The 19,190-nt window shown below is 48.7% G+C and overlaps 1 protein-coding gene across 3 annotated transcripts in view; it reads right to left on the bottom strand.

Moving 5' to 3' along the window:
- The window catches only part of sema5ba (sema domain, seven thrombospondin repeats (type 1 and type 1-like), transmembrane domain (TM) and short cytoplasmic domain, (semaphorin) 5Ba), a 563,950-nt gene that overhangs the window by 148,268 nt on the left and 396,492 nt on the right, over positions 1-19,190 (bottom strand). For all 3 annotated transcript variants that reach the window (XM_072469924.1, XM_072469907.1, XM_072469915.1), the window contains 2 exons: positions 9,504-9,653; positions 2,640-2,678 (listed from right to left, as the gene is read on the bottom strand). In XM_072469924.1, the coding sequence (XP_072326025.1) occupies positions 2,640-2,678; positions 9,504-9,653 (189 nt within the window). The remainder of the gene's footprint in view (positions 1-2,639; positions 2,679-9,503; positions 9,654-19,190) is intronic.

Raw genomic sequence — 19,190 nt, 5'->3', positions numbered from 1 at the left:
TTAGATGAGAAATTCCTCATTTTGAAGTTGCGCCTACGTGATCTAGGCTCCCCCACAAGGGGAGACGTCCTCTCAGCATTCACCTTGTCACGCCCACTCAGAATCTTACCTTCAATAAGATCATTTCTCATTCTTCTAAACTTCAACTTGAGTTCAGGCTCAACCGTTTCCAATGAGTCAACCTCCTCTGAATGAGTGGACCTTCTCTGAAATGCCTCCAATGCAAGTATCTCCCTCCTTTAGTAACAAGACTAAAACTGTGCACGGTACTCCAGGCACAGCCTCACCAGGGCCCTGTGCACCTACAGCAGGACTCCCCTCGTTAAACTCCAACCCTCTTGCAGCAAAGACCAATATTTCATTTGCCTTCCTAATTACTTGCTGTACGCGAGTGCTAATGTTTTGTGATTCATGTACAAGGACACCCAGATGCCTACATTTACGTAGGAACATAGGAATCGGGTGCAGGAAGTAGGCAATTCGGTCCCTCGAGCCTGTTCCGCCATTCAATCAGACGATGGCTAATGTCTTCCTGGTCTCAAATCCACCTTCCTACCTGTTCCCCATATCCCTTTAACCTATTTTTATCAGATAGGTATTATTAAATAGTGCACAGCTTTTCATAGAATTTACAGTGCAGAAGGAGGCCATTCGGCCCATCGAGTCTGCACCGGCTCTTGGAAAGAGCACCCTACCAAAGGTCAACACCTCCACCCTATCCCCATAACCCAGTAACTTTCTAATCTTCCTGCCAAAGTTGGCAACCTCACGTCTACCCACATCATACTGCATCTGCCAATATTTTGCCCAATCAGATAACATGTCTACTTCCGGAAGGGTTTTAGTTCAAACGGGCAGCATGGTCGGCGCAGGCTTGGAGGGCCGAATGGGCCTGTTCCTGTGCTGTAATTTTCTTTGTTCTGTCCCTTTGCAGTTCCTTTGTATCCTCCTCACAACTTGACTCGCTCACTATCTATGTGTCATTAGCAAACTTGGCTACATTACAGTCGGTCCCTTCTTCCAACTCATTTATAAACAAGGTCAATAGTTGAGACTTCAGCACTGATCACTGCGACATGCAACTAGTTAGTTTGCCAAACTGGAAATTAATCATTTGCCCTATTTCCAGTTCATTAGCCAGTCAAATATTTTTTGTAAATATAAATATACCACGTTCATCGATTCCTCTTCATTCATCTTGTTGCATCCACAATTAACTCTAGCAAATTGGTCAAATATGATTTGCCTTCCACAAAACATTGCACCTTACTATCCCCAGTACTCACTCTCGAACATTCCACAGAAATACAATACTGTCCCCAGTATTCAAAGAACAATACAGCACAGGAACAGGCCCTTCGGCCCTCCACGCCTGTGCCGGTCATGATACCACCCTTGGCCAAAACCCTCAGCACTTCCTAGTGCCGTATTCCTCTATACCCATCCTGTCCATGTATTTGTCAAGATGCCTTTTGAATGCCATTAATGTATCTGCTTCCACAACCTCTCCTGGCAAAGCGTTCCAGGCACTCACCACCCTCTGTGTAAAAAACCTGCCTCGCCCATCTCCTCTAAACTTTGTCCCCGGACCTTAAACCTCTGTCCCCTGGTGACTGACTCCTCCACCCAGGGAAAGAGTACCTGCCCATTCACTCTATCCATGCCCCTCATAATCTTGTAGACCTCTATCAGGTCACCACTCAACCTCCGTCTTTCTAATGAAAACAGTCCGAGTGTATCCAGCCTCTCCTCATAGCTAACACCCTCCAGACCAGGCACCATCCTGGTAAACCTCCTCTGCACCCTGTCCAAAGCCTCCACATCCTTCTGGTAGTGTGGCGACTAGAATTGTGCGCAATATTCCAAGTGCGGCCTTACCAATGTTCGATACAACTGTGGCATGACTTGTCAGTTTTTATACTCGATGCTCCGTCCAATGAAGGCATTCCGTATGCTTTCTTGACTACCTTGTCCAATTGTGTTGCCACTTTCAAAGATCTGTGGACCTGCACGCCCAGATTTCTCTGACTTTCTATAGAGTTTTGAGTTTTGCCATTTACGGTATATTTGCCCTCTATGTTAGATCTATCAAAATGCATTACCTCACATTTGTCTGGATTAAACTCCATTTGGCATTTCTCTATTTGTCAATCCTCAACACTACCTACCACTCCACCAAACTTACTCATCATTTTCCTCCAAATCGTTTATATATACGACAAACAACAGAGGCCCCAGCACAGATTCCTGTGGAACACCACTCGTCACAAACATCCATTCAGAAAAACACCCTTATACTGCTACCCTCTGTCTTCTGTGACCGAGCCAGTTCTGTATCCATCTTACTACCTCACCTCTGATACCGCGTGCCTTCACCTTTTGTACCAGTCTGCCATGAGGCATCTTGTCAAAGGCTTTACTGAAGTCCATGTGAACAACATCCACCGCCCTCCCCTCATCAATCATCTTTATCACCTCCTAACATTCCCTAACATTCCTCAGATACACATTACTGTCCCCAGTACTCACTCTAGCACAGTTCTGAAATCTCAGCAGTAGGTCCAAAAGGAATTCACAATCACTCAGACCACAACAGACTCTCTCACAAAGCAGTTTTCTGTCGCACTGTCAGGACTCACCTCCGCAGCTACTGTCACTCCCAATAGCCGACTGAATCACTGCAGGAGAGAAGAAGAGTAATATTTAACCTTAATGGAGCAGCGCCTCAAATCCCAAACTAAGATAAATTCAGAATTATAGCCAGTAATCACACCCGGGCAGTGGTTCTGTTATTGAGCTAGCGATTCAGAAGCCTGGACTGACAGTCCGGAGATTGTGAGGTCCAATCCCATCTTGGCAACTGAGTGCCGGATCCTGTCAAAAATATCCGGAAACGAGGACGCTGGTATCGGTGTGGCCATGAGGCTGTCAGTTTAGGGCAGCACGGTAGCATTGTGGATAGCACAATTGCTTCACAGCTCCAGGGTCCCAAGTTCGATTCCGGCTTGGGTCACTGTCTGTGCGGAGTCTGCACATCCTCCCCGTGGGTGCGTGGGTTTCCTCCGGGTGCTCCGGTTTCCTCCCACAGTCCAAAGATGTGCAGGTTAGGTGGATTGGCCATGATAAATTGCCCTTAGTGTCCAAAATTGCCCTTTGGGTTGGGTGGGGTTACTGGGTTATGGGGATAGGGTGGAGGTGTTGACCTTGGGTAGGGTGCTCTTTCCAAGAGCCGGTGCAGACTCGATGGGCCGAATGGCCTCCTTCTGCACTGTAAATTCTATGAAATAGGTCATAAAAACCCAACTGATTTAGGGTAGGGATACTTGCTATCCTTCCCTGTCTGTGACTCCCATGCCAACTCTCAAATACCCTCTGAAGTGGCTTACAAGCCATTCAGTTACCAGCCTCGCCAGTGATGGCCGCATCTACAGAATGAATAAACTGGTGTATCCGTCGCCTGAAATAGAAACCTGCTCTCAATGAAAGGACAGTGATATTCCAGAGACGGGCTTCCAATGCACCATCAGGGGTCCATCGGGTGTGTCACTAGCTAAAGGGGATGGGATCATATTTCCTCTGAATTCCAGTCCCTCTCGCTGGCTAATTGATCACAGCCAGATCCACAGACTGTCACGAACCAGGGGCAGAGAAGGTAGCTATTCAGCCCATTCTGGCCCAGGAGAAGGCTATGCAGCTCCTTCCAGCTCTAGGTCTATAACCCTACAGGTTGTGCCATCCAAAGTGCAGATACTGAAGCATGGCATTGGGGGAAGGTGGAGGTGCGCTGGTAATATCACTGTAGTAGTCCAGAGGCTGGTGCAATGTAAATTCAATTAATAAACGTGGAATGTAAAGCTCGTCTCAGCAATGTTGACCATCACAACCATTGCCGATTGTTATTGAACAAAAAAAAACCCCATCTGGTTTACTAATCCCCTTTAGGGAAGGAAATCTGCCGTCCTTTCCTGGTCTGGCCTACATGTGACTCCAAACCCACAGAAATGTGGATGTCTCTTAACTGCCCTCTGAAATGGTCGAGCGAGCCACTCAGCGGTTACGGATGGGCAACAAATGCTGGCCTTGCCAGTGATGCCCACCCTCCCATCAAAGAATAATTAAAACATCTATACTGCCTGCCACACAATAAAGCACAGTCTCTGTTGTAGCCACTTTGTCCACAGCAAGCTCCCACAAACAGCAATGCGATACTGACCAGATCATCTGGTCATACCGCTTTGGATACTTGTGGGGGGGACGACTTACCAGGGGTAAGCCATGGGGTACGGGCCTCTGGCACGGAGTCTGTCCCTGTTGCTCAGAAGGGAAGGGGGGAGAGGAGCAGAGCATTAATAATTGGGGACTCTATAGTCAGGGGCACAGATAAGAGATTTTGTGGGAGCGGGAGAGACTCACGTTTGGTATGTTGCCTCCCAGGTGCAAGGGTACGTGATGTCTCGGATCGTGTTTTCCGGGTCCTTAGGGGGAGGGGGAGCAGCCCCAAGTCGTGGTCCACATTGGCACCAACGACATAGGTAGGAAAGGGGACAAGGATGTCAGGCAGGCTTTCAGGGAGCTAGGATGGAAGCTCAGAACTAGAACAAACAGAGTTGTTATCTCTGGGTTGTTGCCCGTGCCACGTGATAGTGAGATGAGGAATAGGGAGAGAGAGCATTTAAACACGTGGCTACAGGGATGGCGCAGGCGGGAGGGTTTCAGATTTTTGGATAACTGGGGCTCTTTCTGGGGAAGGTGGGACCTCTACAGACAGGATGGTCTACATCTGAACCTGAGGGGCACAAATATCCTGGGGGGGAGATTTGTTAGTGCTCTTTGGGGGGGTTTAAACTAATGCAGCAGGGGCATGGGAACCTGGATTGTAGTTTTAGGGTAAGGGAGAATGAGAGTATAGAGGTCAGGAGCACAGATTTGACGTCGCAGGAGGGGGCCAGCGTTCAGGTAGGTGGTTTGAAGTGTGTCTACTTCAATGCCAGGAGTATACGAAACAAGGTAGGGGAACTGGCAGCGTGGGTTGGTACCTGGGACTTCGATGTTGTGGCCATTTCGGAGACATGGATAGAGCAGGGACAGGAATGGATGTTGCAGGTTCTGGGGTTTAGGTGTTTTAGTAAGCTCAGAGAAGGAGGCAAAAGAGGGGGAGGTGTGGCGCTGCTAGTCAAGAGCAGTATTACGGTGGCGGAGAGGATGCTAGATGGGGACTCTTCTTCCGAGGTAGTATTGGCTGAAGTTAGAAACAGGAAAGGAGAGGTCACCCTGTTGGGAGTTTTTTATAGGCCTCCTAATAGTTCTAGGGATGTAGAGGAAAGGATGGCGAAGATGATTCTGGATATGAGCGAAAGTAACAGGGTAGTTATTATGGGAGACTTTAACTTTCCAAATATTGATTGGAAAATATATAGTTCGAGTACAATAGATGGGTCGTTTTTTGTACAGTGTGTGCAGGAGGGTTTCCTGAAACAATATGTTGACAGGCCAACAAGAGGCGAGGCCACGTTGGATTTGGTTTTGGGTAATGAACCAGGCCAGGTGTTGGATTTGGAGGTAGGAGAGCACTTTGGGGACAGTGACCACAATTCGGTGACGTTTACGTTAATGATGGAAAGGGATAAGTATACACCGCAGGGCAAGAGTTATAGCTGGGGGAAGGGCAATTATGATGCCATTAGACGTGACTTGGGGGGGATAAGGTGGAGAAGTAGGCTGCAAGTGTTGGGCACACTGGATAAGTGGGGCTTGTTCAAGGATCAGCTACTGCGTGTTCTTGGTAAGTATGTACCGGTCAGACAGGGAGGAAGGCGTCGAGCGAGGGAACCGTGGTTTACCAAGGAAGTGGAATCTCTTGTTAAGAGGAAGAAGAAGGCCTATGTGAAGATGAAGTGTGAAGTTTCGGTTGGGGCGATGGATAGTTACAAGGTAGCGAGGAAGGATCTAAAGAGAGAGCTAAGACGAGCAAGGAGGGGACATGAGAAGTATTTGGCAGGAAGGATCAAGGAAAACCCAAAAGCTTTCTATAGGTATGTCAGGAATAAGCGAATGACTAGGGAAAGAGTAGGACCAGTCAAGGACAGGGATGGGAAATTGTGTGTGGAGTCTGAAGAGATAGGCGAGATACTAAATGAATATTTTTGGTCAGTATTCACTCAGGAAAAAGATAATGTTGTGGAGGAGAATGCTGAGCCCCAGGCTAATAGAATAGATGGCATTGAGGTACGTAGGGAAGAGGTGTTGGCAATTCTGGACAGGCTGAAAATAGATAAGTCACCGGGACCTGATGGGATTTATCCTAGGATTCTATGAGAGGCCAGGGAAGAGATTGCTGGACCTTTGGCTTTGATTTTTATGTCATCATTGGCTACAGGAATAGTGCCAGAGGACTGGAGGACAGCAAATGTGGTCCCTTTGTTCAAAAAGGGGAGCAGAGACAACCCCGGCAACTATAGACCGGTGAGCCTCACGTCTGTAGTGGGTAAAGTCTTGGAGGGGATTATAAGGGACAAGATTTATAGTCATCTAGATAGGAATAATATGATCAGGGATAGTCAGCATGGCTTTGTGAAGGGTAGGTCATGCCTCACAAACCTTATTGAGTTCTTTGAGAAGGTGACTGAACAGGTAGACGAGGGTAGAGCAGTTGATGTGGTGTATATGGATTTCAGCAAAGCGTTTGATAAGGTTCCCCACGGTAGGCTATTGCAAAAAATACGGAGGCTGGGGATTGAGGGTGATTTAGAGATGTGGATCAGAAATTGGCTAGCTGAAAGAAGACAGAGGGTGGTGGTTGATGGGAAATGTTCAGAATGGAGTACAGTCACAAGTGGAGTACCACAAGGATCTGTTCTGGGGCCGTTGCTGTTTGTCATTTTTATCAATGACCTAGAGGAAGGCGCAGAAGGGTGGGTGAGTAAATTTGCAGACGATACTAAAGTCGGTGGTGTTGTCGATAGTGTGGAAGGATGTAGCAGGTTACAGAGGGATATAGATAAGCTGCAGAGCTGGGCTGAGAGGTGGCAAATGGAGTTTAATGTAGAGAAGTGTGAGGTGATTCACTTTGGAAGGAATAACAGGAATGCGGAATATTTGGCTAATGGTAAAGTTCTTGAAAGTGTGGATGAGCAGAGGGATCTAGGTGTCCATGTACATAGATCCCTGAAAGTTGCCACCCAGGTTGATAGGGTTGTGAAGAAGGCCTATGGAGTGTTGGCCTTTATTGGTAGAGGGATTGAGTTCCGGAGTCGGGAGGTCATGTCGCAGCTGTACAGAACTCTGGTCCGGCCGCATTTGGAGTATTGCGTACAGTTCTGGTCACCGCATTATAGGAAGGACGTGGAGGCTTTGGAGCGGGTGCAGAGGAGATTTACCAGGATGTTGCCTGGTATGGAGGGAAAATCTTATGAGGAAAGGCTGACGGACTTGAGGTTGTTTTCGTTGGAGAGAAGAAGGTTAAGAGGAGACTTAATAGAGGCATACAAAATGATCAGGGGGTTGGATAGGGTGGACAGTGAGAGCCTTCTCCCGCGGATGGAAATGGCTGGCACGAGGGGACATAACTTTAAACTGAGGGGTAATAGATATAGGACAGAGGTCAGAGGTAGGTTCTTTACGCAAAGAGTAGTGAGGCCGTGGAATGCCCTACCTGCTACAGTAGTGAACTCGCCAACATTGAGGGCATTTAAAAGTTTATTGGATAAACATATGGATGATAATGGCATAGTGTAGGTTAGATGGCTTTTGTTTTGGTGCAACATCGTGGGCCGAAGGGCCTGTACTGCGCTGTATTGTTCTATGTTCTATCTGTTTTTTGTGATCTCGACTGAGGGATAAACATTGCCCAGGGAGGGCACCACTGCTCTCCTTTGAAATAGTTTCATGGCGTCTTATTTTTCCACCAGTAACAGGCAGAAGGTCCCACAAGTTAGCATCTTAAAGGCAATGCCACCAGGTCGGCCTTGATTTTCTCTTTTGTTCAAACTCTGAAGTTGGACTTTTAACTGGGACCCTTGTGCCTCAGAGGCGAGAGCTACCACCTGAACCATGGCTCAGTGAGAGGAATGCTCAGTTAATTGGTTGTATTGATTAAGGGCGGCATGCTAGCCAGTTTCTAGAATCTCGAGCTTGTCTGGCCTGTCAGTGGAGACCTGATTTCTGAATTATCGGGATGACCAGTGAGCTATTAATGGTTCTTTTTGAGGTGGTCAGATGGCTATTTTGGTTAAGAATGGGACTGAATCGCAGCTGGGGTGACGCTGTGGATGTCAGACCTCGCAGTTACCGTCCTTAGCTCGAACATCTGGTGGCGCAGTGGATACTCTCCCTACCCCTGGGTCAGAAGCTCAGCGTTGGAGTCCCAGGTTCAGGACTTGCTTGGCCACGGAAGGTGGCTGAGCAGGTTGACTGTCAGCCTGCAAATTCTTCAGTACACCCGGGGCGGGGTTCTCCGTTTTGAGTCCGCATCGCTGCTGCTGCCAGCGAGGACGGAGAATTTGGCGCCCAGCCCAAATCTCCATTCAGTACAGCGGGAACGGAGAATCGAAGTCCTGATTGCTAAACGGCCAATTCTCTTTCACTGCTAATATGTATTTGATTGTTTTTAGTGTTCAAATGCATTGTATGGCTGTGTCATTTCTGTTGCTCTGTCGTTAGCCCCTTGACCGGGCCGTTATTGTCAGTGAGAATTGGTTCGCAGTTGGCTCACCTGGCTAAATTAAGGTTAAATAACATTTAGTAAAAGTTATTTATTCGATAATCGGATGCGGGCCATCGCAGGCCGTGCCAGCATTTATTGCCCATCCCTAATTGCCCTCGAGGGGGAAGTTAAGAGTCATTGCTGTGGGTCTGGAGACACATGTAGGCCAGACCAGGAAAGGACGGCAGATTTCCTTCCCTAAAGGACATCAGTGAACCAGATGGGTTTTTACGACAATCGACAACGGTTTCATGGTCACCATTACACTTTTTAATTCCCAGATATTTTATTGAGTTTAAATTCCATCGCCTGCCAGGGAGGGATTCGAACCCGGGTCCCAGATCATTATCCTGGGTCTCTGGATTCCAGGTTTGTACTGAATCCAGAATCAAATTTCACCATCAGTGGCGGGATTTGATCCTGGGTATCTGGTTTACTAATCCAGTGGCAATACCACTACGCTACCACCACCCTGGGAGAGTTTCCTGCTCAGCCACACCACAAGAGGCAACAGCAAATTAAGGCCGTGCTTTGCCAGGCATCATCATGGACCAATCCAATGGGAGTCCATGGTCACCAATGCCGCCTTGGGGCAGGGTACCCAAAGGGGGATCCTCAACTTGGAATGGAGTTGGGTGGTGGGGGTAGGGGTTCAGGTTTAATGCTATACTGTGGTAATTGCTTGCATTTTACTCTTGTGGGCATGGTGGAGGTGGGGGGGGGGGGAATAAACGTTTCCATTTCCGAATACTGAACATTCAGTTTTGCAGGCCGCCACGGGTCAGTTCACCGCCGCGCTCACCGGGAATTTCATTGTAGAGGCACTGTCGGAACTGGGTGCTGTTCCCCACGCACTGCATTGTCCCCGGATTGAGAATCTCACATCGGCGACTGCGAAACTGGGTATCCTCCTCATTGCACAGACTCCATTCAGTCCACACCGACCAGCCACCTTGCAAATCAGAAGATGAGGTGTTTAATTTCCAGCAAAATTAAATCAGTGCTCCAACGTAACACCACATTCAAGGCAAAACATTCTGGCAAAACACCTGAAAAAGCTTCACTCACAATTAGTTACTCAAAAGGGGCAAGGATTATTGTTATTTTTGGTTTGATTTTAAAATTCTCATCCTTGTTTTCAAGTCCCTCTATGACCTCAACCCCCCCTATCTGCGTGCTCTTCTCCACCTCCAAAACCTTTTGTGATCTCAGTGTCTCTCTGATTCTGGTCTCTTGAGTATCACCAATTTTGATTGCTCCGCCATCTATTGCCACGTGTTCAGTTGCCTGGGTCCCAATCTCTGGAATTCCTTCTCTAAGCCTCTTCACCTCTCTATCCTCCTGTAAGACACCGACATGGTGGCACAGTGGTTAGCACCAGTGCCACACAGCGCCAGGGACCCCATTCATTTCTGGCCTTGGGTGACTGTGTAGGTTAGGTGGATTGGCTCTGCTAAATTGCCCTTTCGTGTCGAAAGATAAGTAGGTTAGATGGGGTTACCAGGATAGGGTATGGAAGTGGGCCTAGGTAGAGCGTTCTTTCAGAGGGAAGGTGCAGACTCAATGCCCTTCTGCACTGTAGGGATTCTATGATTAAATCCAACCTCTTTGACCATGCCATTTTCCATCTCACCTAAAGTTTCCTTGAGGGCAGCACGGTAGCACAAGTGGATAGCACTGTGGCTTCACAGCGCCAGGGTCCCAGGTTCGATTCCCCGCTGGGTCTGTGCGGAGTCTGCACATTCTCCCCGTGTCTGCGTGGGTTTCCTCCGGGTGCTCCGGTTTCCTCCCACAGTCCAAAGACGTGCAGGTTAGGTGGATTGGCCATGATAAATTGCCCTTAGTGACCAAAGAGGTTAGGAGGGGTTATTGGGTTACAGGGATAGGGTGGAAGTGAGGGCTTAAGTGGGTCGGTGCAGACTCAATGGGCTGAATGGCCTCCTTCTGCACTGTATGTTCTATGTTGTTCTATGTGGTTTGATGCCCTGTGAATCACCTTGGAATGGTTTCTTATGTAAACAATGCTATATAAATAAAAGCCGTTGTTACGTTGGACAAGGAATTAAAAATAGCTAGGTAAAACAATAATTGAACGATATTAGGACTTCACAGAGAAGATATTTCGGAAATGGAATAGACAAGTTCCCGGGAGGGAAGAGGAAGGACACCCAAAGCTCAAGCTCCCAGGCTGTCAAAAGATACCACAGAGGTTAAAATGGGACAGAGAAATGGGGCTTCTGACAAAAAAGTCATTTTGTCAAAGCTTTTCAACAACAGCCAATTACATATGAACAATATTACTCTCACGTTGCATCTGACCCTGTCCTTTCTGGAGCTGGAGGCATGGCGTGTGGGCGGATTAAAGTCGGCAGCTGTTGAGGAACAGTTTGCCGCTGTTCTGGATGGAGACGCCGGGGAATGCTGCTGGGATTTCACAGTTACCTCGGAGTCGGCACTTCCCGCCTGGCTCACACATGCAGACTGAGGTTTTGAGTGGGACATCACCAATTCCAGGAAGTTTGCAGTCAGTCCTGCAGCCAGGGTAACTAACCGAGAATCCGAGTGTGGGAGACGGCTGCGGTTGCTGATACCACGGGGACGGAGCAGCTGTGGGCCCCACACATTCATCATTAAAGACGGGACGGACCAAACAAATGCAGAAACCAGAATTCCGCCGAGGCAAAGCCTGGTTTGAATGCCTGTTCCTTTCGTCACTGACGTTGTTGTGGTTTAGAATCTCCCAGAATGCCTTCTTTGGTCATGGAAGATTGATGATGATTCTAGGAAAGACGCCCAGCCATTCAAGGACAGAGGAGAAATGTTTTCAGCCAGAGGGTGGTAAATCTGTGGAACTCTTTGCCGCAGAAGGCTGTGGAGGCCAAATCACTGAGTGTGTTTAAGACAGAGATAGACAGGTTCTTAAGGGGATCAGGAGTTATGGGGAGAAGGCAGGAGAATGAGGATGTGAAAAATAGCAACCATGATTGAGTGGCGGAGCAGACTCGATGGGCCGAGTGGCCTAATTCTGCTCCTATGTCTTATGGTACGGGGACTGAACACATATCATTGGCGTCACTTTGCATTGTGCTCAAGCCAACAGAGCTACCAGGCCAGCGCCAACCCCCCTCCCCCCACCACCCCCCCCCCCCATCCCCCACCCCCACCCCCGCATCACCAAATTGAGGGTTTATGTGCATAAATATTTGAAGCTGGCAGGACAAAGTGTCATGTGAGAGCACCTTTAAGAAATGGGTGTTTATCAAATAGCTGCAGTGATGTCAGAGTGTGGGTGGAGCTGGGCTGTCTGTCTGCTTTTTTTTTGTTTTTGAGCTGGCAGCTACAGTGTGTGTTTGGTTTTGTTTTCAAAGTTGGAGCTGCACCCAGCCAAACAAGGTGTAATTTTGATCTCGCTCTGGATGATCACTTGCTAATTTAAAAGTGATAACTACTCTCAGTCGAGAATTTAAACCTGATGTCTTTGTTAAAGAGGGTATTTGTCTTATGCATGTTGCAAGGAAAGATTAAGGGTTACTTATAGAGTACGAGATTCTTTAGGGGGTGTATTTGAGTTGATAGTTGCCAAGATGTTTACTGTGTGTTTATAAAAATATTAACTGGATTCATATAATAAACATTTGTTTTGTTTTAAAAGTACTTCAGATCGCTGTTGCATCACACCTGTAGAGAACACAGAACATAGAACATTACAGCGCAGTACAGGCCCTTCGGCCCTCGATGTTGCGCCGACCTGTGAAACCACTCTAACGCCCATCTACACTATTCCCTTATCGTCCACATGTCTATCCAATGACCATTTGAATGCCCTTAGTGTTGGCGAGTCCACTACTGTTGCAGGCAGGGCATTCCACGCCCTTACTACTCTCTGAGTAAAGAACCTACCTCTGACATCTATATCTATCACCCCTCAATTTTAAGCTATGTCCCCTCGTGCTAGACATCACCATCCGAGGAAAAAGGCTCTCACTGTCCACCCTATCTAATCCTCTGATCATCTTGTATGCCTCAATTAAGTCACCTCTTAACCTTCTCTCTAACGAAAACAGCCTCAATTCCCTCAGCCTTCCCTCATAAGAGCTTCCCTCCATACCAGGCAACATTCTGGTAAATCTCCTCTGCACCCTTCCTATAATGCGGCGACCAGAACTGCACGCAACACTCCAAATGCGGCCGCACCAGAGTTTTGTACAGATGCAACATGACCTCATGGCTCCGAAACTCAATCCCTCTACCAATAAAAGCTAACACACCGTACGCCTTCTTAACAACCCTCTCAACCTGGGTGGCAACTTTCAGGAATCTATGTACATGGACACCAAAATCTCTCTGCTCATCCACACTGCCAAGAATCTTACCATTAGCCCAGTACTCTGTCTTCCTGTTATTTCTTCCAAAATGAATCACCTCACACTTTTCTGCATTAAACTCCATTTGCCACCTCTCAGCCCAGCGCTGCAGCTTAACTCTGTCCCTCTGTAACTTGTAACATCCTTCCGCACTGTCCAAAACTCCACCGACTTTAGTGTCATCTGCAAATTTACTCACCCATCCTTCTACGCCCTCCTCCAGGTCATTTATAAAAATGACAAACAGCAGTGGGCCCAAAACAGATCCTTGTGGTACACCACTAGTAACTGGACTGCAGTCTGAACATTTCCCATCAACCACCACCCTTTGTCTTCTTCCAGCTGGCCCAATTTCTGATCCAAACTGCTAAATCACCCTGAATCCCATGCCTCCGTATTTTCTGCAATAGCCTACCATGGGGAACCTTATCAAACGCTTTACTGAAATCCATATACACCACATCAACTGCTTTACCCTCATCCACCTGTTTGGTCACCTTCTCAAAGAACTCAATAAGGTTTGTGAGGCACGACCTACCTTCACAAAACCGTGTTGACTATCTCTAATCAAATTATTTCTTTCCAGATAATTATACATCCGTGGTGGGATTCTCCCCGACCCGGTGGGGCAGGGGGTCCCGGCGTAATGGAGTGGCGGGAACCACTCCGACGTCGGGCCGCCCCAAAGGTGTGGAAGTCTCCGCACCTTTAGGGGCTAAGCCCTCACCGTGAGGGGCTAGGCCCGCGCCGGAACGGTTTCCGCTCCACAGGCTGGCGGGAAAGGCCTTTGTCGCCACGCCAGCCGGCGCCGAAAGGTCTTCGCCAGGCGACGTGGGTCGGCGCATGCGCGGGAGTGTCAGTGGCTGCTGATGTCATCCCCGTGCATGCGCAGGAGAGGGGGTCTCTTCCGCCTCTGCCATAGTGAAGACCATGGCGAAGGCGGAAGAAAAAGTGCGCCCCAACGGCACAGGCCCGTCCGCGGATCGGTGGGCCCCGATCGCGGGCTAGGCCACCGTGGGGGCAGCCCCCCGGGGTCAGATCGCCCCCCCCCCCCCAGGGCCCCGGAGCCTGCCCGCGCCGCCTTGTCCCGCCGTTCAAAAGGTGGTTTAATCCATGCTGGCGGTACAGGCATTCCAGCAGCGGGACTTCGGCCCGCCGACCGGCGCTGTGCGATTCCCGCCCCCGCCGAATCTCTGGTGGCGGAGAGTTCGGAACACGGCGGGGGCGGGATTCACGCTAGCCCCCGGCGATTCTCCGACCCGGTGGGGGTTGGAGAATGTCGCCCCCTATCTCTTATAAACCTTTCCAAGACTTTTGCCCACAACAGAAGTAAGGCTCACTGGTCTATAGTTACCGGGGTTGTCTCTACTCCCCTTCTTGAACAAAGGGACAACATTTGCTATCCTCCAGTCTTCAGGCACTGTTCCTGTAGACAAAGGTGACTTAAAGATCAAAGCCAAAGGCTCAGCAATCTCCTCCCTAGCTCCCCAGAGAATCCTAGGATAAATCCCATCCGGCCCAAGTGACTTATCTATTTACACACTTTCCAGAATTGCAAACACCTCCTCCTTATGAACCTCAAGCCCTTCTAGTCCAGTAGCCTGTATCTCAGCAGTCTCCTCGACAACATTGTCCTTTTCCTGTGTGAATACTGATGAAAAATATGCATTTAGCACCTCTCCTATCTCCTCGGACTCCACGCACAACTTCCCACTACTGTCTTTGACTGGCCCTACTCTTACCCAAGTCATTCTTTTATTCCTGACATATCTATAGAAAGCTTTAGGGTTATCCTTGATCCAACCTGCCAAAGACTTCTCATGTCCCCTTCTGGCTCTTCTTAGCTCTCTCATTAGGTCCTTCCTAGCTAACTTGTAACTCTCGAGTGCCCTAACTGAATCTTCACGTCTCATCTTTACATAAGCCTCCTTCTTCCTCTTGACAAGTGTTTCAACTGCTTTAGTAAACCACGGTCTCCTCGCTCGACCACTTCCTCCCTGCCTGACAGGTACATACTTATCAAGGACACGCAGTAGCTGTTCCTTGAACAAGCTCCACATTTCCATTGTGCCCATCCCCTGCAGTTTTCCTCTCCACCCGATGCACCCTAAGTCTTGCCTCATCGCATCATAATTGCCTTTCCCCCAGATATAACTCTTGCCCTGCGGTATATACCTATCCCTTTCCATCACTAAAGTAAACGTAATCGAATTGTGGTCACTATCACCAAAGTGCTCACCTACCTCCAAATCTAACACCTGTCCTGGTTCATTACCCAGTACCAAATCCAATATGGCCTTGCCTCTCGTGGGCCCTGGTGTGTAATAAATGTGAGGAGACTGGTATAAGGTATAAGTGTCCTGGGCTTCATTAATAGAAGCAGAGAGGCCGAAAGCAAATAGATTTAAGCTGAACATTTACAAAATACTGGTTAGGCCTCACCTGGAGCATTGTGGTCAGTTCTGGGCTACGCCCTTTGCAAAGGATGTCAAGGCCTGGGAAAGGGTGCATAAGACCTAGGAGCAGAAGTAGGGCCATTCAGCCCATCGAGTCTGCTCCGCCATTCAATGAGATCTGGCTGATCTGATCTCATAATCCTCAACTCTACTTTCCCGCCTTATCCTCCTCACCTTCGATTCCCTCACTGATGAAAAAAAATCTGTCGATCTCAGCCTTGAACATACTTAACGACCCGGCCTCCACAGCTCTCTGCAGTAAAGAATTCCGCAGATTCACTCCCTCTGAGAGAAGAAATTCCTCCTCATCTCGGTATTAAACGGGTGACCCCTCACTCTAAGATTATGCCCCCTGGTCCTAGACTCTCCCACAAGGGGAAACAAATTCTCGGCAGGAGATCTGACTGAGTAGTTCAGAATGCTGAATGATTAGGAGAGAGTAAATAAGGCCAAACTGTAGTCCAATGTCAGAGAGTCAGTAACCGGCTGACACGGGGTTTGAGATCACTGGGGTAAGAACCAGGGTTAACGTTTGTGCAGCGAGTTGCTGTGATTGGGGCGGCTCCGCGTGGAGAAGATTCAGCAGCAGCTTTCAAAGGACAAATCCTTAAAAGGAAAAAGGTGCCGGGGCTGTGGGCATACGATGGGGAATGGAATAGGGTGGCAGATGAGGAAAGTGAGGCACAGATGGAGCTGCGTCGATTTTCTTGTTTCGGTGCTGTGTATCCTTTGGAAAATCTGCACAGGTGCTCGGCCGTGCTGAACTCGGAAACGCATCGGGCTGGGAGGAAACAGGCCTCGCAAAAGGAACTGCCCTTTTAAGATGCCCGACCACTGTCTTAAAGGGACCATACAGTGCAACAAGCATTTGGATGATGGAGGGAACGTTGGTCATGGGGAAAGGGTCGGGGAATGGGATTAACGGAGCCAGCTTTACCCAAGAGCCGGTCGAGGCAGGATGTGCCGAATTGCTGGCTTACTCGGGGCTGTAACGTTCGAAGGTTTTATTAAATGCGGCAGTCATTTTTGAGAATGGGAAGGCCCCAGAGCCGGCAGTGAGATGAATGGCCTGAGAGAAAGGGTGAAAGAAATGAGGAGAGAATTTGGGCAGCACGGCAGCTCAAGTGGATTCACAACGCCAGGGTCCCAGGTTCGACTCCCCGCTGGGTCACTGTCTGTGCGGAGTCTGCACGTTCTCCCCGTGTCTGCGTGGGTTTCCTCCGGGTGCTCCGGTTTCCTCCCACAGTCCAAAGACGTGCAGGTTAGGTGGATTGGCCATGATAAATTGCCCTTTGTGACCAAAAAGATTAGGAGGGATTGTTGGATTATTGGGGTAGAAGTGAGGGCTTAAGTGCGTCGGTGCAGACTCGATGGGCCGAATGCCCTCCTTCTGCACTGTATGTTCTATAAGGGGGAGCTGGATCTTCAACCAGCAACCTCAGACTCGGAGGTGAGAACCTTGTGCAGACGAGACCTTTAATTTCAACCACTTGCCCCTTACTTAGTGCCAGGCAACTTGGCTGAAACACTAGTTGCAAAGGAATGACCACTGCAGCCCCTTCACATCCCAATTGGAAGTTCTCCCCCTTTCAATAGACAAGCAAAGAAATAAATGGCACAAAGAAATAGAAGAGAAACAAAGAGTTTGAAAGTGACACGGTTACGGGTGAAGAGACGGATCCGTGGAGAGACATAAAATGGAGAGAGGGTAGTACGCAAATACTCAGTGAATAGGAAGGAGGAGTGAGAGGAAACAGCAGACAGGCTCTTAATGGAAAGAGGGAGAAACAGAAAGAGGGAGAGGCAGATTAAGAGAAAGGCATAGAGAGCGAGAGAGTGCCAAATAGAATGTCAGAGAGCTAGAGAGTAAGTGATAAAGAGCACCAGAGAGAGAGAGAGAGAGAGCAACAGAGATGAGTGACTGACACAAAGAGAGAGAGAACTAGAGAGAGACAGAACAGAGAGATAAAGTACATCAGAGAGAGAGAGAAGTGACAGAACGCTGGACCAAAACAGAGAGAACCTGAGAGAGCGAAAAAGTGACAGAGAGAGTAGAGAGAACGTGACAGAGAGCCTGAAAAGAGAGAGAGGAAAGACAAGCACGGGCAGGCTGCCATCGCACAGAAAGAGATTGAGATAGTCAGACAGACCAAGGAAAGATAAAGAGGGAAAATATTGTATTTCACAGTGTCTCTTGCCCTTGTATCCATGACTGAACACACAGAAACAATCTCACTGTTGTTAAACTGCCCCTGCTGTGGGCTTCTTCCAGCCAGACAGGGGGAACTGATGGGCGAACACAGTCTGAACACACCTGGCAAATGGACTGCAGTGCAGAGTGTGCCCTCAACCTGGGAGTGGTGGGGATGTGAACGTGGATCAGGGCAGTTATTGAGCAGTGCTGCTGGCTAGACTATGTCGTTTGAGAACAGGAGGGAAGCACATGTGGGTATTCATCTATCCAATTACTGGCCTCCTTCTGCAGAACTAGAGGGGAGTTTCTTGCACATAAATCTTAATCAATGCGAGTAATTGGGAAAAGTACCTCATTATTTCTAATAACACACTTTGGCGAGGGAGCACTGCAGTCATCAACTTGCAGCATTTCAAGGCTCTTTGTTGAGGCCGTTTCCCGCTTTTCTCAGCGTTCCAGCGCTGGCTGCAACGCTGGACACAGTGGGGTCGATTGCCGCTCACCCTTTAGCCGTAGCTGAGGCGAGGAGCCTCTTGACAGGCTGGAGGAGGGGGGTCGGTAGGCCCGAACCTCTGTCAGCGCTGGGAAATCGAGAGGTCACATGTGTCTATCATGCCTCCGAGGACAGCCATGAAAGCTCGTCGAAGGAACAGGCTCCCGATGGCCCATTCCTTGGTTTGCCAGCCCTGCGTGGGGAGTACAGCTGGCCAGCCAGAACTCCATTGACTCCCAACGGGACTGTAAGACACCGCCGGCAGACAGGGCCGTAAAACTCCGGCCCTAATTTTCCTATGCACTGAGACTTGCATTTATATAGCGCCTTTCGTGACCACAGGATCTCAAACCGCTTCACAGCCACAATAACCTTTTGAACTGTAATCACTGTTGGAATGAGGGAAAATGCAGACAGTCAATTTGACCACAGAAAGCTCCCACAAACAGCAATGTGCTGATAGCCAAATAACGTGTTTGTGACGTTGACTGTGGGTAAATACTGACCAGGACAATGGGGACAACTGCCGTGCTTCTCTTTAAAATAGCGTCACCAGATGGTTTACGTGCATCTGAGAGGGCAGGCATTTAACGTCTCACCCAAGAGAGATGGCACCTCTGACAATGTAGCAACCCCTCAGTTCGGCAAAGGAGAGTCAAGCTGAAATTCTGTGCTCAAGTCTCTGGGGCGGGATTTGAACCCACAGCCATCCAATTCAGAGGCAGGCACGTTCCCCACTGAACCAGGGCTGCTGCTGGTTTCTTTTTATTCGTTCATGAGACATGGGCATCGCAGACTGTGCCAGCATTTATTGCCCATCCCTAATTTGATTTGATTTGATTTGATTGATTGTCACACGTACCGAAGTACAGTGAAAAGTATTTTTCTGCAGCCGAGGGAACGTACACAGTATGCACATAGTAGACAAAAGAATAATCAACAGAGAACATTGACAATGGTGCATCGGCAAACAGTGATTGGT

This window comes from Scyliorhinus torazame, chromosome 2, assembly GCF_047496885.1.
Source record: "Scyliorhinus torazame isolate Kashiwa2021f chromosome 2, sScyTor2.1, whole genome shotgun sequence".
Taxonomy (NCBI): domain Eukaryota; kingdom Metazoa; phylum Chordata; class Chondrichthyes; order Carcharhiniformes; family Scyliorhinidae; genus Scyliorhinus; species Scyliorhinus torazame.
The sequence above is the reverse complement of the archived record's forward strand: the minus strand, read 5'-3'. Positions and strand labels throughout refer to the sequence as shown.